Source organism: Engystomops pustulosus, chromosome 5 (genome assembly GCF_040894005.1).
Source record: "Engystomops pustulosus chromosome 5, aEngPut4.maternal, whole genome shotgun sequence".
Classification (NCBI taxonomy): domain Eukaryota; kingdom Metazoa; phylum Chordata; class Amphibia; order Anura; family Leptodactylidae; genus Engystomops; species Engystomops pustulosus.
Genome location: NC_092415.1, coordinates 195578698 through 195604908, shown reverse-complemented (window position 1 = coordinate 195604908; position 26211 = coordinate 195578698). Strand labels below are relative to the sequence as shown.

Sequence of the window (26211 nt, the reverse complement as noted above, 5' to 3'; positions counted from 1 at the left end):
CTTATACTCAAGTCAATAAGTAAATAATCCCATGTTTCACGTTTTAGAACAATATTGGGGTCACCCTCTCCCCATGAAACCTCTTTTCCTGCAGCCTTACTCACTTTTGAACCTTCTTCTTGCTTTGCGTCTCAGCTCTACTGTTCCTCAGGGGCGGGGACACTTAACGGAAGCTCCTCCCTCCTTAAGGAGCTTCCCCCATGGGGAAGAGATGCTGGGTTGCTCGCCTAATACATGCTGGTCTCATATTACCTCTGATCTCATCACCTCTGAATATAAAGTGACTTAGTTTGTCCTACCTGTGAGGGTGGCAGTGTCTTATCAGCACCTAAAATCTATCCACGTTATCCATACTGCACATGTTGTAGCATTGTACCCCCTTGCCCCTGGCATGTGCCCACAAGCTGCCATGTGCCAGGCTGATTAATAACAGTATCTCACCCTCTCAGGGATGTTTAGGTGATGGAATTGACTTATTATATCACACATGTCTGGGTACAGTGCGGTTTTTGTGCCGCTCCCCCTGACCACTGTGCCCAGGGCCGCCCTCCCCCTCCCTCTACCAGACAGACGCTGATGACAGCAGTGCGCAGGGCGGGCGCCCTCTGGTGGCTGCAGTGCGGTGTTACAGGCTAGCGCGGAGGAGCAGGAGGCAAGGCGTGCGCTGCGCTGCCTCGCCTGGCCGCCAGGTGTCGCTGTGCGGGATGCATCGCGCCCCGCTGCTGCTCAGTCCTCTCTGTGTGTCTGTGTCGTGATGGCGGAGGACAGTGAGTCGGCGGCCAGCCAGCAGAGCCTGGAGCTGGACGACCAGGACACCTGCGGCATAGACGGCGACAACGAGGACGAGGCCGAGCATGCCAAGGGGTGAGGAGCGGGCGGGCACAGGGAGGACAGGGGCATGTGCCCAGCTCTGCCCGGGAGCAGGGGCCTCCAGAGCTGCCAGCATGTCCGGCCCCAGCACAGGCTCACATGGTGCTGCCCCCTCCTGAGCTGTATCTACCCCCTCCTCTGCTGCATCTACCCCATGCCCCACCTCCTGAGCTGCATCTACCCCCATGCCCCCGTCCTCTGCTGCATCTACCCTCATGCCCCCTCCTCTGCTGCATCTACCCCCATGCCCCCCTCCTCTGCTGCATCTACCCCCATGCCCCCCTCCTCTGCTGCATCTACCCCATGCCCCATCTCCTGAGCTGCATCTACCCCCGTGCCCCCCTCCTCTGCTGCATCTACCCCCATATACACCTCCTCTGCTGCATCTGCCCCCTCCTCTGCTGCATCTGCCCTCGTGCCCACCTCCTGCGCTGCATCTGCCCTCATGCCCACCTCCTGCGCTGCATCTGCCCTTGTGCCCACCTCCTGCGCTGCATCTGCCCTCGTGCCCACCTCCTGCGCTGCATCTGCCCTCGTGCCCACCTCCTGCGCTGCATCTGCCCTCGTGCCCACCTCCTGCGCTGCATCTGCCCTCGTGCCCACCTCCTGCGCTGCATCTGCCCTCGTGCCCACCTCCTGCGCTACACCTGCCCTCGTGCCCACCTCCTGCGCTACACCTGCCCTCGTGCCCCCCTCCTGCGCTGCACCTGCCCTCGTGCCCACCTCCTGCGCTGCATCTGCCCTCGTGCCCCCCTCTTCTGCTGCATCTGCCCTCGTGCCCACCTCCTGCGCTGCATCTGCCCTCGTGCCCACCTCCTGCACTGCATCTGCCCTCGTGCCCACCTACTGCGCTGCATCTGCCCTCGTGCCCCCCTCCTGCGCTGCATCTGCCCTCGTGCCCACCTCCTGCGCTGCATCTGCCCTCGTGCCCACCTCCTGCGCTGCATCTGCCCTCGTGCCCCCCTCTTCTGCTGCATCTGCCCTCGTGCCCCCCTCTTCTGCTGCATCTGCCCTCGTGCCCACCTCCTGCGCTGCATCTGCCCTCGTGCCCACCTACTGCGCTGCATCTGCCCTCGTGCCCCCCTCCTGCGCTGCATCTGCCCTCGTGCCCCCCTCCTGCGCTGCATCTGCCCTCGTGCCCCCCTCCTGCGCTGCATCTGCCCTCGTGCCCCCCTCCTGCGCTGCATCTGCCCTCGTGCCCACCTCCTGCGCTGCATCTGCCCTCGTGCCCCCCTCCTGCGCTGCATCTGCCCTCGTGCCCACTTCCTGCGTGTGTAATTTTCCTCTATGCCCATCCCTAGCATGTGGTTACCACCTGTTGTGCCCTTATGCCAACCCATGCCAACACCTTGATACTTGATGCACCCACCTACTGTCCAAATGCATTTCTCCGCTGCCAAGTCATTGTGCATATTCTCTGCCTTGGTGCCCACCTATTATGCATGTGCCCCCATTCTTCCTATTGTCACCCTTGGCCTGCCCTGGTGCCCACTTATTGCACACCTGACCTGATGACCACCTGAATGTGCTGCTGCATTGTACCCTCCTTGCTGCGGTGCCCACAGCCTGGGGTCTCTATAGGCTTGGATGATGAGGGCACCCTGTAGCGGGGGCACTGCCATCCTCCGCCCCGGGCCACGCTCTCACAGACGGCACAGGCCGTGACTTTCCATCTCTCTGCCACCTGCTCTTTGCTCTCATTTATTTCCAGGAAATCTCTTGCTGAGCCGAGGTCACCCCTGTCCAGACAGCAGCCCCCTCCCCCCAAAAATATGGGCACCTCTGCGGGTCCCTGGGTGCTTTACCCTTTAGCTAGAGAACAGTCCTGTGAACTGTTGTATCTCCCCAACTGATGTAAATAGCATCCTGTGTCTGCTGGGAGTTGTAGTCCTACAACCACATTGTATTATTTTCTGATAACTTTAAAGGGAACCCGTCACCACTATTTTCACAAATACAGCTAGTGACAGGTTCCTATAGAGCTCTAATAACTATTTGACACCCTGCTTGTAGCTAAAAATTATGCCCCTGAGATTCCCATATATTCAACTTTATAGTTTTATCTGGTAACTAAGCATGGCTACATGTAGTCCAGGTGGGCGTGGCCTCCTCGGGCTGAATCCAGCAGCTCCTCCCCATCCCTATCTCTGTATGCTGCTATAATGTCATGTGACCAGGGTGACATCATCGCAGGTCCTATAGCTTTTGTAGCATTAGAAGCTGTACACTAAGCATATATGTCATGAAATCACAGCATATTTTATCACATGAAATCACAGCAGCCTGCATGGAGAGGAGTAGAAGTCCATGGAGGCTGCTGTGATGGTTTTATGTGGTCAGATATGTACATGGGGTATAGTTTTCATATTAAGTAGCTCAAGGACCTTTGATGATGTCACCCTGGTCACATGACATTAGGCCACGCCCCCGTGGACTAGCTCCAAAGCTGCATAGATACCAGGCAAGATTATAACTCTGATTTTATGGGGATCTGAGGGGAACAATTTTTAGCTAAAAGCAGGGTGTCAGATAGTTATTAGAGCTCTATGGGAACCTGCCACTACCTGTATTTGTGAAAATAGTGGTGACGGGTTCCCTTTAAGGGCTCATTCAGACGGCGTATCCGAAAAATTGGACTTGTGATATCCGTATTATTAACGTCCGCGAGGAAACAGAACAGTTTCTCATCTATTTTCTGCTCTGCCCGTTTGTTGCCTGGCATACAGGTTGAGTTACATCCTGTATTACACTCCAGAACTGCACTCACTATTCTGCTGCTGGTGCAGTCACTGTGTACATACATGACATTACTTATCCTGTACTGATCCTGAGTAACATCCTGTATTATACCCCAGAGCTGCACTCACTATCTGCTGCTGGTGCAGTCACTGTGTACATACATGACATTACTTATCCTGTACTGATCCTGAGTTACATCCTGTATTATACTCCAGAACTGCACTCACTATTCTGCTGCTGGTGCAGTCACTGTGTACATACATGACATTACTTATCCTGTACTGATCCTGAGTAACATCCTGTATTATACCCCAGAGCTGCACTCACTATCTGCTGCTGGTGCAGTCACTGTGTACATACATGACATTACTTATCCTGTACTGATCCTGAGTTACATCCTGTATTATACCCCAGAGCTGCACTCACTATTCTGCTGCTGGTGCAGTCACTGTGTACATACATGACATTACTTATCCTGCACTGATCCAGAGTTACATCCTGTATTATACCCCAGAGCTGCACTCACTATTCTGCTGCTGGTGCAGTCACTGTGTACATACATGACATTACTTATCCTGCACTGATCCAGAGTTACATCCTGTATTATACCCCAGAGCTGCACTCACTATTCTGCTGCTGGTGCTGTCACTGTGTACATACATGACATTACTTATCCTGCACTGATCCAGAGTTACATCCTGTATTATACCCCAGAGCTGCACTCACTATTCTGCTGCTGGTGCAGTCACTGTGTACATACATGACATTACTTATCCTGTACTGATCCTGAGTTATATCCTGTATTATACCCCAGAGCTGCACTCACTATTCTGCTGCTGGTGCAGTCACTGTGTACATACATGACATTACTTATCCTGTACTGATCCTGAGTTACATCCTGTATTATACTCCTGAGCTGCACTCACTATTCTGCTGCTGGTGCAGTCACTGTGTACATACATGCCATTACTTATCCTGCACTGATCCTGAGTTAAATCCTGTATTATACCCAGAGCTGCACTCACTATTCTGCTGCTGGTGCAGTCACTGTGTACATACATGACATTACTTATCCTGTACTGATCCTGAGTTACATCCTGTATTATACCCCAGAGCTGCACTCACTATTCTGCTGCTGGTGCAGTCACTGTGTACATACATGACATTACTTATCCTGCACTGATCCAGAGTTACATCCTGTATTATACCCCAGAGCTGCACTCACTATTCTGCTGCTGGTGCAGTCACTGTGTACATACATGACATTACTTATCCTGCACTGATCCAGAGTTACATCCTGTATTATACCCCAGAGCTGCACTCACTATTCTGCTGCTGGTGCAGTCACTGTGTGCATACATGACATTACTTATTCTGTACTGATCCTGAGTTACATCTTGTATTATACTCCAGAGCTGCACTCACTATTCTACTGCTGGTGCAGTCACTGTGTACATACATGACATTACTTATCCTGTACTGATCCTGAGTTACATCCTGTATTATACCCCAGAGCTGCACTCACTATTCTACTGCTGGTGCAGTCACTGTGTACATACATGACATTACTTATCCTGTACTGATCCTGAGTTATATCCTGTATTATACCCCAGAGCTGCACTCACTATTCTGCTGCTGGTGCAGTCACTGTGTACATACATGACATTACTTATCCTGTACTGATCCTGAGTTACATCCTGTATTATACTCCTGAGCTGCACTCACTATTCTGCTGCTGGTGCAGTCACTGTGTACATACATGCCATTACTTATCCTGTACTGATCCTGAGTTACATCCTGTATTATACCCAGAGCTGCACTCACTATTCTGCTGCTGGTGCAGTCACTGTGTACATACATGACATTACTTATCCTGTACTGATCCTGAGTTACATCCTGTATTATACCCCAGAGCTGCACTCACTATTCTGCTGCTGGTGCAGTCACTGTGTACATACATGACATTACTTATCCTGTACTGATCCTGAGTTACATCCTGTATTATACTCCTGAGCTGCACTCACTATTCTGCTGCTGGTGCAGTCACTGTGTACATACATGACATTACTTATCCTGTACTGATCCTGAGTTACATCCTGTATTATACTCCTGAGCTGCACTCACTATTCTGCTGCTGGTGCAGTCACTGTGTACATACATGACATTACTTATCCTGTACTGATCCTGAGTTACATCCTGTATTATACTCCAGAGCTGTACTTACTATTCTGCTGCTGGTGCAGTCACTGTGTACATACATGACATTACTTATCCTGTACTGATCCTGAGTTACATCCTGTATTATACCCAGATCTGCACTCACTATTCTGCTGCTGGTGCAGTCACTGTGTACATACATGACATTACTTATCCTGTACTAATCCTGAGTTACATCCTGTATTATACTCCAGAGCTGCACTCACTATTCTGCTGCTGGTGCAGTCACTGTGTACATACATGACATTACTTATCCTGTACTGATCCTGAGTTACATCCTGTATTATACTCCAGAGCTGCACCCACTATTCTGCTGCTGGTGCAGTCACTGTGTACATACATGACATTACTTATCCTGTACTGATCCTGAGTTACATCCTGTATTATACCCCAGAGCTGCACTCACTATTCTGCTGCTGGTGCAGTCACTGTGTACATACATGACATTACTTATCCTGTACTGATCCTGTGTTACATCCTGTATTATACCCCAGAGCTGCACTCACTATTCTGCTGCTGGTGCAGTCACTGTGTACATACATGACATTACTTATCCTGCACTGATCCAGAGTTACATCCTGTATTATACTCCAGAGCTGCACTCACTATTCTGCTGCTGGTGCTGTCACTGTGTACATACATGACATTACTTATCCTGTACTGATCCTGAGTTACATCCTGTATTATACTCCTGAGCTGCACTCACTATTCTGCTGCTGGTGCAGTCACTGTGTACATACATGCCATTACTTATCCTGTACTGATCCTGAGTTACATCCTGTATTATACCCAGAGCTGCACTCACTATTCTGCTGCTGGTGCAGTCACTGTGTACATACATGACATTACTTATCCTGTACTGATCCTGAGTTACATCCTGTATTATACCCCAGAGCTGCACTCACTATTCTGCTGCTGGTGCAGTCACTGTGTACATACATGACATTACTTATCCTGCACTGATCCTGAGTTATATCCTGTATTATACCCCAGAGCTGCACTCACTATTCTGCTGCTGGTGCAGTCACTGTGTACATACATGACATTACTTATCCTGTACTGATCCTGAGTTACATCCTGTATTATACCCCAGAGCTGCACTCACTATTCTGCTGCTGGTGCAGTCACTGTGTACATACATGACATTACTTATCCTGTACTGATCCTGAGTTATATCCTGTATTATACCCCAGAGCTGCACTCACTATTCTGCTGCTGGTGCAGTCACTGTGTACATACATGACATTACTTATCCTGTACTGATCCTGAGTTACATCCTGTATTATACTCCTGAGCTGCACTCACTATTCTGCTGCTGGTGCAGTCACTGTGTACATACATGCCATTACTTATCCTGTACTGATCCTGAGTTACATCCTGTATTATACCCAGAGCTGCACTCACTATTCTGCTGCTGGTGCAGTCACTGTGTACATACATGACATTACTTATCCTGTACTGATCCTGAGTTACATCCTGTATTATACCCCAGAGCTGCACTCACTATTCTGCTGCTGGTGCAGTCACTGTGTACATACATGACATTACTTATCCTGTACTGATCCTGAGTTACATCCTGTATTATACTCCTGAGCTGCACTCACTATTCTGCTGCTGGTGCAGTCACTGTGTACATACATGACATTACTTATCCTGTACTGATCCTGAGTTACATCCTGTATTATACTCCTGAGCTGCACTCACTATTCTGCTGGTGCAGTCACTGTGTACATACATGACATTACTTATCCTGTACTGATCCTGAGTTACATCCTGTATTATATTCCAGAGCTGTACTTACTATTCTGCTGCTGGTGCAGTCACTGTGTACATACATGACATTACTTATCCTGTACTGATCCTGAGTTACATCCTGTATTATACCCAGATCTGCACTCACTATTCTGCTGCTGGTGCAGTCACTGTGTACATACATGACATTACTTATCCTGTACTGATCCTGAGTTACATCCTGTATTATACTCCAGAGCTGCACTCACTATTCTGCTGCTGGTGCAGTCACTGTGTACATACATGACATTACTTATCCTGTACTGATCCTGAGTTACATCCTGTATTATACTCCAGAGCTGCACCCACTATTCTGCTGCTGGTGCAGTCACTGTGTACATACATGACATTACTTATCCTGTACTGATCCTGAGTTACATCCTGTATTATACCCCAGAGCTGCACTCACTATTCTGCTGCTGGTGCAGTCACTGTGTACATACATGACATTACTTATCCTGTACTGATCCTGAGTTACATCCTGTATTATACTCCAGAGCTGCACTCACTATTCTGCTGGTGGTGCAGTCACTGTGTACATACATGACATTACTTATGCTGTACTGATCCTGAGTTACATCCTGTATTATACCCCAGAGCTGCACTCACTATTCTGCTGCTGGTGCAGTCACTGTGTACATACATGACATTACTTATCCTGCACTGATCCAGAGTTACATCCTGTATTATACCCCAGAGCTGCACTCACTATTCTGCTGCTGGTGCAGTCACTGTGTGCATACATGACATTACTTATTCTGTACTGATCCTGAGTTACATCTTGTATTATACTCCAGAGCTGCACTCACTATTCTACTGCTGGTGCAGTCACTGTGTACATACATGACATTACTTATCCTGTACTGATCCTGAGTTACATCCTGTATTATACCCCAGAGCTGCACTCACTATTCTACTGCTGGTGCAGTCACTGTGTACATACATGACATTACTTATCCTGTACTGATCCTGAGTTATATCCTGTATTATACCCCAGAGCTGCACTCACTATTCTGCTGCTGGTGCAGTCACTGTGTACATACATGACATTACTTATCCTGCACTGATCCTGAGTTATATCCTGTATTATACCCCAGAGCTGCACTCACTATTCTGCTGCTGGTGCAGTCACTGTGTACATACATGACATTACTTATCCTGTACTAATCCTGAGTTACATCCTGTATTATACTCCAGAGCTGCACTCACTATTCTGCTGCTGGTGCAGTCACTGTGTACATACATGACATTACTTATCCTGTACTGATCCTGAGTTACATCCTGTATTATACTCCAGAGCTGCACCCACTATTCTGCTGCTGGTGCAGTCACTGTGTACATACATGACATTACTTATCCTGTACTGATCCTGAGTTACATCCTGTATTATACCCCAGAGCTGCACTCACTATTCTGCTGCTGGTGCAGTCACTGTGTACATACATGACATTACTTATCCTGTACTGATCCTGTGTTACATCCTGTATTATACCCCAGAGCTGCACTCACTATTCTGCTGCTGGTGCAGTCACTGTGTACATACATGACATTACTTATCCTGCACTGATCCAGAGTTACATCCTGTATTATACTCCAGAGCTGCACTCACTATTCTGCTGCTGGTGCTGTCACTGTGTACATACATGACATTACTTATCCTGTACTGATCCTGAGTTACATCCTGTATTATACTCCTGAGCTGCACTCACTATTCTGCTGCTGGTGCAGTCACTGTGTACATACATGCCATTACTTATCCTGTACTGATCCTGAGTTACATCCTGTATTATACCCAGAGCTGCACTCACTATTCTGCTGCTGGTGCAGTCACTGTGTACATACATGACATTACTTATCCTGTACTGATCCTGAGTTACATCCTGTATTATACCCCAGAGCTGCACTCACTATTCTGCTGCTGGTGCAGTCACTGTGTACATACATGACATTACTTATCCTGCACTGATCCTGAGTTATATCCTGTATTATACCCCAGAGCTGCACTCACTATTCTGCTGCTGGTGCAGTCACTGTGTACATACATGACATTACTTATCCTGTACTGATCCTGAGTTACATCCTGTATTATACCCCAGAGCTGCACTCACTATTCTGCTGCTGGTGCAGTCACTGTGTACATACATGACATTACTTATCCTGTACTGATCCTGAGTTACATCCTGTATTATACTCCAGAGCTGCACTCACTATTCTGCTGCTGGTGCAGTCACTGTGTACATACATGACATTACTTATGCTGTACTGATCCTGAGTTACATCCTGTATTATACTCCAGAGCTGCACTCACTATTCTGCTGCTGGTGCAGTCACTGTGTACATACATGACATTACTTATCCTGTACTGATCCTGAGTTACATCCTGTATTATACTCCTGAGCTGCACTCACTATTCTGCTGCTGGTGCAGTCACTGTGTACATACATGACATTACTTATCCTGTACTGATCCTGAGTTATATCCTGTATTATACCCCAGAGCTGCACTCACTATTCTGCTGCTGGTGCAGTCACTGTGTACATACATGACATTACTTATCCTGTACTGATCCTGAGTTACATCCTGTATTATACTCCTGAGCTGCACTCACTATTCTGCTGCTGGTGCAGTCACTGTGTACATACATGACATTACTTATCCTGTACTGATCCTGAGTTACATCCTGTATTATACCCCAGAGCTGCACTCACTATTCTGCTGCTGGTGCAGTCACTGTGTACATACATGACATTACTTATCCTGTACTGATCCTGAGTTACATCCTGTATTATACTCCAGAGCTGCACTCACTATTCTGCTGGTGCAGTCACTGTGTACATACATGACATTACTTATCCTGTACTGATCCTGAGTTACATCCTGTATTATACTCTAGAGATGCACTCACTATTCTGCTGGTGCAGTCACTGTGTACATACATGACATTACTTATCCTGTATTGATCCTGAGTTACATCCTGTATTATACTCCAGAGCTGCACTCACTATTCTGCTGCTGGTGCAGTCACTGTGTACGTACATGACATTACTTATCCTGTACTGATCCTGAGTTACATCCTGTATTATACTTCAGAGCTGCACTCACTATTCTGCTGCTGGTGCAGTCACTGTATACATACATGACATTACTTATCCTGTACTGATCCTGAGTTACACCCTGTATTATACTCCAGAGCTGCACTCACTATTCTGCTGCTGGTGCAGTCACTGTGTACATACATGACATTACTTATCCTGTACTGATCCTGAGTTACATCCTGTATTACACTCCAGAGCTGCACTCACTATTCTGCTGCTGGTGCAGTCACTGTGTACATACATGTCATTACTTATCCTGTACTGATCCTGAGTTACATCCTGTATTATACCCCAGAGCTGCACTCACTATTCTGCTGCTGGTGCAGTCACTGTGTACATACATGACATTACTTATCCTGTACTGATCCTGAGTTACATCCTGTGTTATACTCCAGAGCTGCACTCACTATTCTGCTGCTGGTGCAGTCACTGTGTACATACATGACATTACTTATCCTGTACTGATCCTGAGTTACATCCTGTATTATACTCCAGAGCTGCACTCACTATTCTGCTGGTGGTGCAGTCACTGTGTACATACATGACATTACTTATCCTGTACTGATCCTGAGTTACATCCTGTAGATCTTTTATTTTATATAAAAGTAAAAAACATAACAATACAAACAAAACATAATATACACTATATACAAATTCTTACCTGCTGGTCCAGCCCCATTCATACCTAGCAAAAATAATAACTTACAATACACCAAAATGAATAAACACCAAATACCACAACCCCCACCCAACCGATTATTACATCCTAAACCAAACCAATAACAAACACAAGCCACACCCACAAATAAACATAAATGACCATAAATATACATAAATATACATAAACCCACCCCACACCCTCTAATAACAAACCACCCCACACCCATTTTTTTTTTTTTTTTTTTTAAATATATATAATAACAAACACAGAATACACACAACACTACACTAAACTAAATCCCTCGCCCGCACCCTCCCCTTCCCCCCAGACACTGGTCTAACGTCCAAAGTTTGCGTTAAGTAGTCCAGACCAGTGCCCAGGGTTATAGAGTCCAAGGTCAGTTCATAAGTCCACCACTATCACCCCCCTCCCAACCTAACACTATGTCCCAAACCCAACTATATACAATATATACAGTAATTACAACATAACATAAAGAAAACAGAATACAAATAAAGTCTAAACAACATCAATCAAAACCACATAAAGCCCAGGTTCGGCGCCTGCAAGCCCTACATCACTACATGCTCAGATACAAAACAAAAATCTACTGTGCAGCATCAGCCCAACACCAGGAGAGGAGATGACAGACTAAGGGACACTAAAGGAGAACCCCCTCCAAAGGAGAGAGGCCCTCCCCGTGCCCAGCCTTTCATACTCCAGAGAGCGCACCTTCACCAGGTCACCCAGAATGTTCCTAACCACCTCATCCACCGGGAGGATTTTACGCTGCGTCGAAACTAAGCACCGTGCGTTCCACGTGTGGTACCTGACCACTAGGCTAACTAGAAATAACGTGCAGCGGTCCCGGCCACCCAGGCCTCTGAATGCTCCATAGGCCCACTCCGCATAGGAGAGACCGGCCAACCCGGGCCAATGGATGGAAGCGCCCACCCGGTTGTACACCTCTGTGTTAAAGGGGCACTGAAGCAGGAAGTGGTCCATGCTCTCCAGCAGGCCACCGCACTCCTCCCGGGGACAACCCCTTTCCTCAGAGCTCCTACACTTCAGATTGTCCCTCACACACAGCTTTCCATGGAAGCAGCGCCAAGTCACGTCCCAAAACTTCAAGGGGATCCTGATGGAATTCAATAAACTCAAACCCACCCTCAGATCCCGACTTGGGCAATCCCTGAGGGCCAGAGGCTTCTGGAAATGGGTCAACAGAACCCTTTTGTCAAGGATTTTCCTCGACATGGTCCTGATCTCCCACATTCCCAGACCCCACCGGCGAATCACCTTCAGAACCGGGGTAGCGTAAGCCGGAAGATGCCCATGCGGTGTACGGAGATCCTTCACTTGCCCTCCTGTCTTCCATTCCTGGAAGAAAGGCCGAAACCATCCCCTGCAGGAGTATACCCACGGAGGAGCCCTCTCTTTCCAGAGGTTTGCGATATTGATCTTAAGAAAGGTATTCACTAGGAACACCACAGGGTTGACCATACACAACCCTCCTTGTCTCCTCGTGCGGTAAGTAACCTCCCTCTTGATTAGGTTCAGCCTATTCCCCCATAACAGCTGGAAGAACAGACTGTACACCCGAGTCCAGAGGGGTTCTGGCAACATGCACACACTGCCCAGATATATCAGCAGCGGGAGCAGGTAAGTTTTGATCAGATTAACCCTTTCTCTGAGGGTCAAAGACCAACCCTTCCACTGGTCCACCTTCTGAGCGGCGATCTTAAGCCTGCCGTCCCAGTTTTGCATGGGGTAATCCCCCTGGCCGAATTCGATGCCGAGAACTTTGGCGGAGTCCTGGGGCCCTGGAAGAGTGTCCGGAAGATCAAAGCCTGGATCCCCCTCTCCCAGCCAGAGACTCTCACACTTATCCCGGTTGATCTTGGACCCAGAAACCTCTGAGTAGCGGTCAACCTCTGACATCACCCATTGCGCCTCCCCTCCCGAGGACACGAAAACGGTGACATCATCAGCATACGCTACCACCCTTAGAGTGGCTTCCGGTGCTGCCCGATCCATCCCGACTCCCACCAACGGCCCACGATCAACCCTCCTAAGGAATGGGTCAATCGCGAACACGTATAAAAGTGGGCTCAGAGGACAACCCTGGCGAACACCAGACCCGACCTCAAAAGAGCGGCCAATCCAACCGTTCACAAGCGGGAAACTCTCTGCCCCTGCGTACAAAACTTTCAGCCAATTGACAAACTCCCCAGGCAGGCCATACCTCAGAAGGACAGACCAGAGGTACTCGTGGTTAACCCGATCAAACGCTTTTGCCTGATCCAAGGACAGCAAGTACCCCTTCCAGTTACCAGCCCTGCCCTGCTCCACTGCCTCCCGAACACAAAGCACAGCACTAAATGTACTGCGGCCTGGAACAGAGCAATGCTGGGTCCCCGAAAGGAGCCGGGGCGCAAACTGCACCAGCCGATTAAACAGCACCTTTGCCAAAACCTTTCTGTCCGCATTGAGAAGCGCTATGGGACGCCAGTTCTCAATACGAGATCGGTCCTTACCCTTTGACAGGATGATCAGGGCTGACCTCCTCATTGACTTCGGCAGAGCGCCCGAGGAAAGACACTCATTGAATACCTCAGTCAAGAGAGGAACCAAGGCGTCCTTAAAGGTCTTATAAAACTCAGATGTTAAGCCATCCGGGCCTGGCGATTTCTTGAGGGCGAGCCCTTCAATCGCCCGGCTGACTTCCTCTTCCCTGATCATCTCTGTCAAAACATCAAGAGAGGGGTCTACTCCTGGCTCAGGGACAGTTTCAGCCAGGAAACCCGACATCACATCCCGATCTAGATCCTTCCTGCCCAAGAGGTGCGAGTAGAAGGATCTGATGACCTCCAGAATCCCTGATCTGGACCTTTTCAGGGATCCCGTACTGTCAACCAGTCCCGTGGCAACTTTACCATTCACTGACATCTTGCAGTTTCTGTAAGGGTCGGGCGAGCGGTATTTCCCGTAATCCCTCTCAAAAACCAAAGATGCGTGTCTATCGTACTGACACCTCTTCAGCAAGGATTTCACTCTGGAGATGTCCTCACGACTACCTCCAGTCGAGACGAGATGCTCGAGTTTCCTCCTCAGGCCCTGATACAGGCGGTACCTGTCCAGGCTCCTGAGGCTCGAGAGCTGGCGGAAGAATCTCGCCACCCTTTTCTTGAGCATCTCCCACCACTCTGACTTACTGCTACAAAGGCCCAGCAATGGTACCTGGCTCTGAAGAAAGTCCTCAAAGGATTGTCTTATCTCTGCTTCTTCCAGGAGAGACGAATTGAGCTTCCAGTAGCCTCTTCCCATCCGGGGGGTCTCTGTAACATTCAGAGAAAACAAAATTAAACAGTGGTCGGAGAACTCCACCTCAACAACGGACACTGCTGAAGAGATGGCTTCCTCCTTTAAATAAAACCTGTCTATTCTAGACCTGCAGCTACCCCTATAATAGGTGAACCCCGCGTGGCCTGGGGTGTGCCGGATGTGGACATCCACCAGGCGAGCCTCACTAGCTATGCTATTAAGAGCGACGCTATCATAAGTCAGCTTGTCTCTGGAACCTCCCCTATCCTGGGACCTCGTGACAGCATTGAAGTCCCCTCCAAAGACCACCTGCCGACTTGTAAAAAGGTAGGGCTTGATCCTCATAAAGAGACACTTCCTGTCCCACTTGGACTGGGGACCATAGATGTTAATTAGACGAAGTTCTTGTCCCTTCATGAGGACATCCAGGATCAGGCACCTCCCCATTTCTAACTCAATAACTCGTCGGCATTCTACCGGTGCGGTAAAAAGTACCGCCACTCCGCTATACGGCTCGGCCGCAAGAGACCAATAGGAAGGCCCGTGTCTCCATTCCCTCTTAGCTTTAAACACGGCCGCCAAATCTGGCAGCCTGGTCTCCTGCAAAAATAAAATGTCGGCTTCAACACGGCCGAGAAAATCAAAGGCCGCAAATCTAGCCGCATCAGACTTAATGCTGGCGACATTAATGGACGCCAGTGTCAACGGAGTGGGTGCCGCCATCATGAGTGATTGAGTTAGACAGCTTTCTTTTTACCCATCTTACCACCACCCTCGGGAAATGAACACCCCCTTTTTAGACATATTGTGGTGTCCATCTCCCGCACCTCTGATGCTTCAGGGGCAGATCCAGGACCTGCCCCCTCATCCTCGTCTCCAGACTCTGGGCCAGTCTCCCCTCCTGAGGACCCTGACTCCCCAGGGGGAGACTCGGCACCTCCTGCAGGCTCCGCCACCTCTGGCCCTTCACCCTCAGCCCCTCCATCGGCAGGAGGCGCTCCATCCAGGGCCAGGAATCGATTTGAAAGTTCGACCAGCGGGGGGTCGGTTGCACCTTCCTTGGGTACCTTAGTCAGGGAGGGAGAAGATCTTACACCTCCCTTCTTTTTACCCTTTTTCTTCTTTTTGGCGCCATGCTTACGCTTTTCCTCTAGCCACGCCCTATTATCCTCGTCCATACTCTCATAATGGGAGGAGTCTGAGGACGTGGCACCCTCCTCTCTCTCGATCCTCCTGACCTCCTCATCCAGTACATCCTCCCCTGGGGCCTCAGCGACAGGTGTGGTCTCTAGGAGAGCGCCAGAGGTTGTCCCAGCAGCCCGAGACTCCCCCCGCTCTCTCTCCTGTTGACGCTTCTCTAGACGCCTTAGCTGGGCAGGCGTCTTTTTCCTGTCTTTCTTCCCTGGCCCCTCCATTCCTCCACCTCTGCTAGTCCCCTCCCCAGCAGATTCAGCCTCATGGCTTTCATCCGCTGAGGCTGAGCCCGCATTAGCGAAGGAAAGAGGACAACGACTGTACGGGTGACCGAGATCACCACACAGGTTACACCTAATCTGCCCTGTACAGGATGCAGCGAGATGGCCGACACCCCCACACAACGCACACTTCTGCACGGTGCAGTTTGCGCTGAAATGTGTGGGGTCACCGCACCTGTGACACAGCTTAGGCTGCCCCCGGTAGAAGATCAGGATCCGATCCCTCCCCAGGAAGGCTGTTGAAGGGATGTGGGCGACTGAGTTACCTGAACGCCTCAACTTCACCATGAAGGTCCAGGCCCCTGACCAGATACCATACTCGTCACGATTTTTCTCGGGTACTCCCAGTACCTCTCCATAACGATTCATCCAGGTCATGATGTCAAAGCAAGATAGTGATTCGTTACGGGTAAGAACGGTCACTTTCTTGAGTTCGCTCTGGCGGGACACTGCTTGCACAGCAAAGTCCCGCCACTCGGGCTCGTTGTATCTCAGCTCATAGTTGGACCAGAAGAGCTCAAGCCCCTCCGGCCGAACAAAGCTGACATCAAACTCAGATGTACCATAGGGATGGATCAAGGCAAAGATGTCAGCCGCCTTGAAGTCCATCTTCAGCAGCAGCTCAACTACCCGTGCCCGAGGGGGACACACATCACTGCCACGCCACCGAAGACGGACCACATTCCTACGGTTAGCACCCGGCCCGGTTGTCGGGAGCGACCATGATGTCTCCCTGCCTCTTTGCTCTCGGAAGGCAGACAGGCCGTGCCTCTCTATCCAAAACGACAAATCAACCTCCTGCCCCGCTACATTGATCGTCCTTTCTCCCTTCTGTAAGGCCTGCAGGAGGCGCCGTTGCAAAAAGCCGTCCCCAGAGCCCAGAGACGAGGATGATGGAACCCTACGTCCCCCAGCAGCGACACTGGCATAGCTCTTAATAGGGGCCGCCACTGGGGGAGCAACCGGACCAACCCCTGCACCCACCACATTAACACTACCCACCTGCATGTTACACTCAGCCGTGCCACTCACACCACCAGTCACTCCATCACTCACCCCCAAAGCTGGAAAAGATTCTCCACCACTCACACCATTCACATTATCCACCACAACATTACTGACTCCACTCACACTGGCTGGACCAGCAACAACATTAGCAGACAAGACCACCTCCGCATCTTCAGGCACAAGGGACGGGGGTCCCCCCACAGCGCATCGCCCAGAGGGGACCCCAACTTGTGTCACACTTGTGCCCTCCACATCATCGGTAGCAGATGTTATTTTACTTTTCTTAGAGGAAGGTAGGAGTCGCCGCTGATCTTTGGCTGGTATGTGGCACCGCTGATCCCCACCTTCCTCAGCACTCCTCTGCAGACTGTCTCCAACACCAACACAAAATAGGACTTTAGGCTTGGGAGGTCCGGAGCCCTCAGCCTCAGCGACCCCTCCACGCTGCCGCCGCCCCATAACCAAGTGATCAGCGGCAACAGCATGAAGAGGCGCCGAGGCACCGGAAGCTGCCACCAGTGCCGGGCTGTCCCCCCCTCCCACTGGGGGACGCACCACAGCACCGGATTTCGATGGTATCGCCACTGCCGAGCCGCCCTTACTGTCCGGCCTCGCGGCCGATGCCTCCCCTGCTCCCCCACTGTTACCACAAACAGAGACGGAGCCCATCGCCACATCAGATGTCACACCTGTAATCTCCCCGCTCCCTGGCACTGAGTCCACTGCAGGACCCGTGCTGGGCTGGGTAACGGGGCTCGCACAGTGAGCTGACCCTGCGGCCGACTCGGGTTTTACGGGGAGGGGGCTGTAGACTAGACTCACCACTTCCACGGATTTGGTCTTCTTCTTTCGTGGTTTGCTGCCCCCCGGTGCATCCTCCGGCAGATCGTCTCCAAAAGTAAAGTCCTGGAGGTGCACAGGGGACTCGAGCCGTCGGATCTCCTCCATCAGCGCCCCTCCCTGGTGGCTGTCACTATCCTCACCCGGGCCGGCAGAACCGCAGCCAGATGACATAGCCGCTTGTCCTGCAGGGGGCCCACTGCACGGTACCGAACTTTCCTCCTCCATCTGACTCTCAGGCTGAAGCCCCATCAGCCGCCTCTGCTTTTCCTCCTCCATCTCCCGGAATCTCTCATCATTAAGGATCTTTTCTTTAAACGGCCCGCTCCTCTCCAGCAGGTAAGCCTTCCTCTCCTCCAAGGCCTGGATGTTAGTCTGGAGCCTGGAAATCTCTGCCAGAATCTGCTCCTTCTTCCTCTTTGGGGCAGAGCTTGCCCTGGCATGGGCGCACCTGAGCTCTTCCCGCAGTCTCCTCACCGTCTTGCTGGCTTCTTCGTACTCAGAGAGGTGGCCCAGAGCCCGGGAGGCATAGCTGGAAATAGACTCCCGGGTCCTCAGCATTCCCCAGCCCTCTTCACTGAGGTCAGCCTCACCTCTCTGAGCACTCAGCTTTCCTGCGGTATCCAGCTTTTCCGAAGTACCCAGCTTTCCCGAGGTATCCAGCTTTCCTGAGGTATCCATCTTTTCTGAGGTCTTGCTGCTTTTTGAAGCCTTAGCTGGCCTGGGGGTACTTGGAGCAGCATTGCTGCTGTTCCTTGCAGATCTTCTCACCCCCAAGGCTTCCGCAGCGCTGGCCGGTTCCTGGCTACCCCTGCCTCCCGCCGGCCTAGACCGGGAAGCAGGAGCCTGGGACTTGCTGCCCTGGCTCATGCCTGAAAACCCACTCCCTCCCTGGGAGAGGAGAGAGCAGGCCCCAGGTGGAGGTGGTTTTCCCTGGAGCTCAGGAGCAGCAGCAGCACACAGCCTCTCACAGCAACAGACAGCTAACGAGGTAACGAGCAACACCAGAGATGCACTCACTATCTGCTGCTGGTGCAGTCACTGTGTACATACATGACATTACTTATCCTGTACTGATCCTGAGTTACATCCTGTATTATACCCCAGAGCTGCACTCACTATTCTGCTGGTGGTGCAGTCACTGTGTACATACATGACATTACTTATCCTGTACTGATCCTGAGTTACATCCTGTATTATACTCCAGAGCTGCACTCACTATTCTGCTGGTGGTGCAGTCACTGTGTACATACATGACATTACTTATCCTGTACTGATCCTGAGTTACATCCTGTATTATACTCCAGAGCTGCACTCACTATTCTGCTGGTGGTTTATCTTGTTCCATTTTATAGATGAGTTTTTCTTACATCAGATTACTCCACAATTTAAACAGTGCAGAAAGATATTCAGGGATATTTTGGCTCTGAAGTTTGCAGAAATGTGTATTTTGTGATATAATATACACTCACCGGCCACTTTATTAGGTACACCATGTTAGTATCGGGTTGGACCCCCTTTTGCCTTCAGAACTGCCTCAATTCTTCGTGGCATAGATACAACAAGGTGCTGGAAGCTCCTCAGAGATTTTGGTCCATATTGACATGATGGCATCACACAGTTGCCGCAGATTTGTCGGCTGCACATCCATGATGCGAATCTCCCGTTCCACCACATCCCAAAGATGCTCTATTGGATTGGGATCTGGTGACTGTGGAGGCCATTTGAGTCCAGTGACCTCATTGTCATGTTCAAGAAACCAGTCTGAGATGATTCCAGCTTTATGACATGGCGCATTATCCTGCTGAAAGTAACCATCAGATGTTACAGGGTACATTGTGCTCATAAAGGGATGGACATGGTCAGCAACAATACTCAGGTAGGCTGTGGCGTTGTACCAAGGGGCCCAAAGAGTGCCAAGAAAATATTCCCCACACCATGACACCACCACCACCAGCCTGACCTGCTGATACAAGGCAGGATGGATCCATGCTTTCATGTTGTTGACGCCAAATTCTGACCCTACCATCCGAATGTCGCAGCAGAAATCGAGACTCATCAGACCAGGCAACGTTTTTCCAATCTTCTACTGTCCAATTTCGATGAGCTTGTGCAAATTGTAGCCTCAGTTTCCTGTTCTTAGCTGAAAGGAGTGGCACCCGGTGTGGTCTTCTGCTGCTGTAGCCCATCTGCCTCAAAGTTCGACGTACTGTGCGTTCAGAGATGCTCTTCTGCCTACCTTGGTTGTAACGGGTGGCGATTTGAGTCACTGTTGCCTTTCTATCAGCTCGAACCAGTCTGCCCATTCTCCTCTGACCTCTGGCATCAACAAGGCATTTCCGCCCACAGAACTGCCGCTCACTGGATGTTTTTTCTTTTTCGGACCATTCTCTGTAAACCCTAGAGATGGTTGTGCGTGAAAATCCCAGTAGATCAGCAGTTTCTGAAATACTCAGACCAGCCCTTCTGGCACCAACAACCATGCCACGTTCAAAGGCCACAAATCACCTTTCTTCCCCATACTGATGCTCGGTTTGAACTGCAGGAGATTGTCTTGACCATGTCTACATGCCTAAATGCACTGAGTTGCCGCCATGTGATTGGCTGATTAGAAATTAAGTGTTAACGAGCAGTTGGACAGGTGTACCTAATAAAGTGGCCGGTGAGTGTATATTGACGGTTATTAACCTGTGCAGTGCTGCCTGTCTGGTTGGGCTATGCTTTCTCTGCACCCCCTGTTATCTCCTCTATACGGGGGTCTTGCTGCAGTCCCCGGATGTGTCATTATGAGTTGTGGTCAGGGCGGTGATGTGTGGGCTGGAGCACATGCTGCACTTCTGTCACAGCTCGGCCTGGCACGCCGCAGCCTGGATTACAGCTCCGCCGGGGAGAGGGGGGCTGGGTGTCTGCATTGTATAGGGAGCACTCGTGGTCCTGATGTAGAGGCCTCCGTGCAACAACTGATTCACCTGAAGCAACACTTCAGCAGTGAGATATACAGTCGGCTCTGGAGGCCTCCTGTGATGTATAAGAGCCCCCCTAATATTTCATCTATCAGACCCCAACTCCAGTAAGGGGCTAAGGAGCGAAGCCTCTGCCAACCTGTTGTGTCACACCTGTAGCACCGACATTAGCTGCAGTACCAGGTGTATATGGGGAGAGAACTGCTTGTAGAGCCCAGAGGCATGGAGACAGAGCTGCCTGTATTAATGCAAGACTTGAACAGAAGGAAATCCCTTGTTAAGCTCTGAGACCTGAGGAGGAGAGAACCGCCTGTAGAGCTCAGATAGATGAGGAGAGAACCGCCTGTAGAGCTCAGATAGATGAGGAGAGAACCGCCTGTAGAGCTCAGATGAGGAGAGAACCGCCTGTAGAGCTCAGATAGATGAGGAGAGAACTGCTTGTAGAGCTCAGATAGATGAGGAGAGAACCCCCTGTAGAGCTCTGAGGCCTGTGGAGGTGAGAACCCCCTGTAGAGCTCAGATTGATGAGGAGACAACTGCCTGTAGAGCTCAGATAGATGAGGAGAGAACCGCCTGTCGAGCTCTGAGACCTGAGGAGGAAAGAACCTCCTTTAGAGCTCAGATACTTGAGAAGGGGAGAACTGCCTATTGAGACCTGAGTAGCAGAGGACCCCGGTTAAACCAATTGAGACAATAGTAATTTTACATCAAGCAGTTAATAAAGGGAAGTGCAAATTTTTTTTGTCTTCGCAGAAAAAACGATCGACTATGACGGACATTCCCGGAACCCCCACACCGGACTGACTGATACACCATAACCCCCACACCGGACTGACTGACACCCCATAACCCCCACACCAGTTTTTTGCATGGCACTACAGAACCCCCACACCGGACTATGACTGGCACTGCAGAACCCCCACACCGGACTGACTGACACCCCAGACCCTGCCAGACCAGACTATGATGGACACCCCGGTCCCCCCCTTCCCCAAACCAGACTATGACAGAAGCTCCGGAACCCCCCCCCCCCTTCCAAACCAGACTATGACAAACGCCCCAGACCTCCTCCCCCAGACCAGACTATGACGGACGCCCTGGACCCCCTCCCCCAGACTATGACGGACGCCCCGGACCCCCTCCCCCAGACTATGACGGACGCCCCGGACCCCCTCCCCCAGACTATGACGGACGCCCCGGACCCCCTCCCCCAGACTATGACGGACGCCCCGGACCCCCTCCCCCAGACTATGACGGACGCCCCGGACCCCCTCCCCCAGACTATGACGGACGCCCCGGACCCCCTCCCCCAGACTATGACGGACGCCCCGGACCCCCTCCCCCAGACTATGACGGACGCCCCGGACCCCCTCTCCCAGACTATGACGGACGCCCCGGACCCCCTCTCCCAGACTATGACGGACGCCCTGGACCCCTCCCCCAGACCAGACTATGACGGACGCCCAAGAACAGACTAACAGGTGTACAGGCGTTAATGCTACCTCTGCTTCAGAATAAGGCAAACAAAATGTTAAAGGTTCTGAACACCTTTTTGAAATATAAGGTAACTCCATACACATTCCATCTGGAGATTATTTCCCTTAATATTCTGTGAGCCGGAGCCTTAGGGACGTGATATTCGGACGCCTCTTCCACCAGCTCTTGAGTGTTTTGCTGTTTGCTAAATCCTCTCTGAGCGCGGACTGTTGGGATGTGGATTATGTCGACTCCTCGGAGTCAATTAGTAAACCATCAAGTGCTCTCAGCTGGCATATGTCACCCACAACAATGTGCCCATTATGCGTAGCCTCGCGCCGCGCACAGCCTCCGGCCATTACCACTGCGCTCCGGATAGATCTGTTTGTACCAATGCGGTTTTGTGGTTACAATTATTACCTTCTTACAGGAGGAATGAGCTTTGCCATTGATTTCAGTAGTAACCATGTAGTACCTAATTATACCTGTGGGGGCAGTGTAGTGCACAGGTTCCTCCTGAGTTCTGATCTGATCGATCGACTTCCAGTATTGAGACGCCCTACTCTTCTCCCTAGGTGGGTCTTGTATTGCAGATCACTACTCTCACTTTGGGCCATGGTGCAGTACTAGACATAAACTGTGGAACTGAGTGGCGCTGTTTTGTAAGGGGGGGGGGGGGTTGTAGATAATACATAGTATCAGTCACACATAGATTATAACTAATTGATCGGTGTATAATTTGGATCATATGGTCGACAACCCTTACCAGTGACATTTGCTGCACTGGTAACTGCAGCGCGTTGCATCTTCCCTAGGGCCCAACATGCATGACGCGAGTTGAGCCTTTTGCCTCAGGCAGCAAGTTTTGGTGGATAGCAAAGCAGGTTCACATGCAATGTCAGGACGGTTGTAATGATGGGTGCATGGAGAGCAGTGTGTGCTGTCTGATCTATATCAGATTCAACAGGACAGCCAGCTAGGTGAAGGAGTTACACATGCACCGCAACAGTAAAACCGTAAGAAATAGTAAGTAGAAACTATTGATAAATCTGCTCAATTTTGCATTTGGGAAGCAACGATGCTGAGTTTTTGGTATGTTAGTAGCGTCTTGGTAGTATTTGGTGTAGTTTTAGCCGTACCGATCCTTTTTGATCACGTCCATCATCACAGTGGGATCTTGTAATGAAGTGTAAGGCCTAAAACTGGTACAATATTCGCCCCTCTTGCTGCAGAGATTATTCTCCTTGCACTCGTACTAAGGACATATCACTTTAGCAGACGGGAACGTCACTTCATTAGCGCGTTCTGTCCCTGAGCTTTTTTTTTTAATGTCTTTCGTTGCGGCACAGTTTTATCTTTCCTGCACAGTTTCCAGGGTGATGTTGGATGCTACTTGGAAATACCCCATGTTCGTTTCTTCTCCTAGAGACTAAAGGAGCGGAGTTATTTGTGTAACTACGTACAAGGCAGACACCAACCGTTTCTAAAACTAACCAGCAGAACTATGAGCGCAGCTCTGGAGTACATTATACAATGTATCTTATACATTGTATCATGTAAGATTTTTTTTGCAAGAGTCTGCTTATGTTGGCCCGTCAGAAGGTATGTTATGGATGTCAAAGTGTTGGGTCATGGCTGGGGAAAAACCCAAACATGACCACTCCATGTTATGTTTTATCTTAAAGGAAATTTACCACCAGGATGAAGGATGAAGGTTTATAAACCAAGAGCACTTGCATACTGGCGTGTGCCCCCTCTGGCAGGAGCCGCTCTTAGCTTTTAATATCCACGATTTTCCTTAAAAAAAAAACTTTCAAAATTATGCAAATTAGCTTCAGGGTCTCCATCTATGGAGCCTGGAGCCCCTGAGGCTCATTTGCATACTTTTTAAAGCCTTGTTTTGTATAAACCAGGGCATAAGAAGCTAAAAGAAGAGCAGATCCTGCCAGAGGGAGCCCACACCAGCAGTTAAGTTTGCTTGGTTTACTATCCTTCATCCTGGTGGTAGATTTTTTTTAATCACGGAACCTGGAATGATCAAGCTCTCAGAATCATTTGTATCGTGTGTATGGGGTCCAAATTCAATTGATTGATTTTGATGATATTACGTTATAAACACATTTTCATTGTGCTCTTTCTGAAACAGAAGTCCATCCGGGGATCTAGGAGCTAAGAAGAAGAAGAAGAAACAAAAGCGGAAAAAGGAAAAACCAAATTCCGGGGGCACCAAGTCAGATTCTGCATCGGATTCTCAAGAAATAAGGACACAGCAGCCGTCAAAGGTAAAGTGGCTTTGGTGTTTAGTCCAAAAGCAAAAGTCATGGGAAGAGGTCACCCGACTGCAACCACTGCAGGAACCTATTCACACTACCCCTGTTTTATCTCCATCTCTGTTTCTCCTCCGGACATGGTTTGCCTGCAAGTCCCAGAATGCATCTGACACGGGTCACTGTGGTTTCTGATCTAGGGAGGGAGAATGAGCAGCTTGTTCTATTCTGTCTTCCTGTAGTTGAACTGACCTCCTAAATAAATACATTTAGCATATAAAAAATTAGGCGAAATTTGGGAATTTCCCTGTAACATTTTGTAGCCAGGAGTCGTTTGGTTGTATGTGACCAAAAAAACATCACATGTTGAATATTCATATACGTTTTTTTTTTTTTTTTAGTTAATGTCGTCCTCTTTCCTCAACCAAAAACGTAGTAAGTTTTGGGTTCAGCAACTGGTATCTGTTTCTCCCAAAATAAGATCTCCCTTCCCCCCCAAAAATAAGCCCTAGTCACAAACTGCTATAACTTCTGAACTGTGGCATTTAGAAACACAGTTGTGGTGTCATTTTAAAGAGGTGAATCTCCCTTTTAATAACACAAGAATTAGAGCGTGCCACAGAACTGGGGAATTCACTGTAAGAATAATAGTCAGTAGTGATGTTGGGTCTCTAGGTGCCACGGATCAGAAGATATGGCTGTAAGAGGCAGAGTGAAGGATGGAGCTGCAGGGAAGAGGGAGCTGAACGATACAATGTGATACAAGCGGCAACATAGACAGGAGGAACTTGTATAAGGAAAGGGCTGGTGCTAGACATGAGAAATTGGGGCCAGTGGTTCAACAAACAAGTCATAAAGGAATTTAGGGAGAGGGTTTGGAGAGTTTTTTTTTTGTTCATGAATAAATGGGCTGAAAATAAGCCCTAACCAATATTTCGGAGCAAAACATAGTATAAAACCCTGACCCAGGATAGAGGATAACAAGAGGGCCTGACTGCTGGGACCTCCATCGTTCATGAGAACGTGACCCCCAGAAATCTGTAAGGGGGGACCTGTTCTCAGTAATGGGTGCAGGGGGGGGAATCCACATTTTTGGACTATAAAACGTTGCACACTTCCTTCCATTTCAATAGCAATAGTTTTTGCTGCAGTGTCTCACACCCTTTGCTGAGATCAAATGTGAAAAGATGCTTTTTTGTATTGTCAGGACCTGCTTTGTAGCATGTAACTGCGCCCCTGATACTGCCCCCCACCTTCCTGCAATTGTTGCTGAGTGAGGCGAGAGTCTCAACTTGAATCACCCTTGAAAGGACAAGTGTCCTGCTGCTCCATTCACTTGGAAATTGCCCAGCACAGCGCTCTGCTATCTCTACTAATCCCACAGACTGTGAACGGGCACCACTCATTTGTGAGAGGGATTTCTAGGGGTCCCAGCAGTTGGACCCTCACAATCGGCTTGTACTACAATCCCTGCACAGAGGTCAT

The 26211-nt window shown here is 49.6% G+C and overlaps 1 protein-coding gene across 1 annotated transcript in view; it reads left to right on the top strand.

Moving 5' to 3' along the window:
- Positions 1-661: 661 nt before the first annotated feature.
- Positions 662-26211, top strand: part of NMT2 (N-myristoyltransferase 2) — a 40028-nt gene continuing 14478 nt past the window's right edge. The window contains exons 1-2 of the mRNA XM_072154269.1: positions 662-864; positions 24606-24741. Coding sequence (XP_072010370.1) covers positions 755-864; positions 24606-24741 — 246 coding nt within the window. The 5' untranslated portion in view covers positions 662-754. The remainder of the gene's footprint in view (positions 865-24605; positions 24742-26211) is intronic.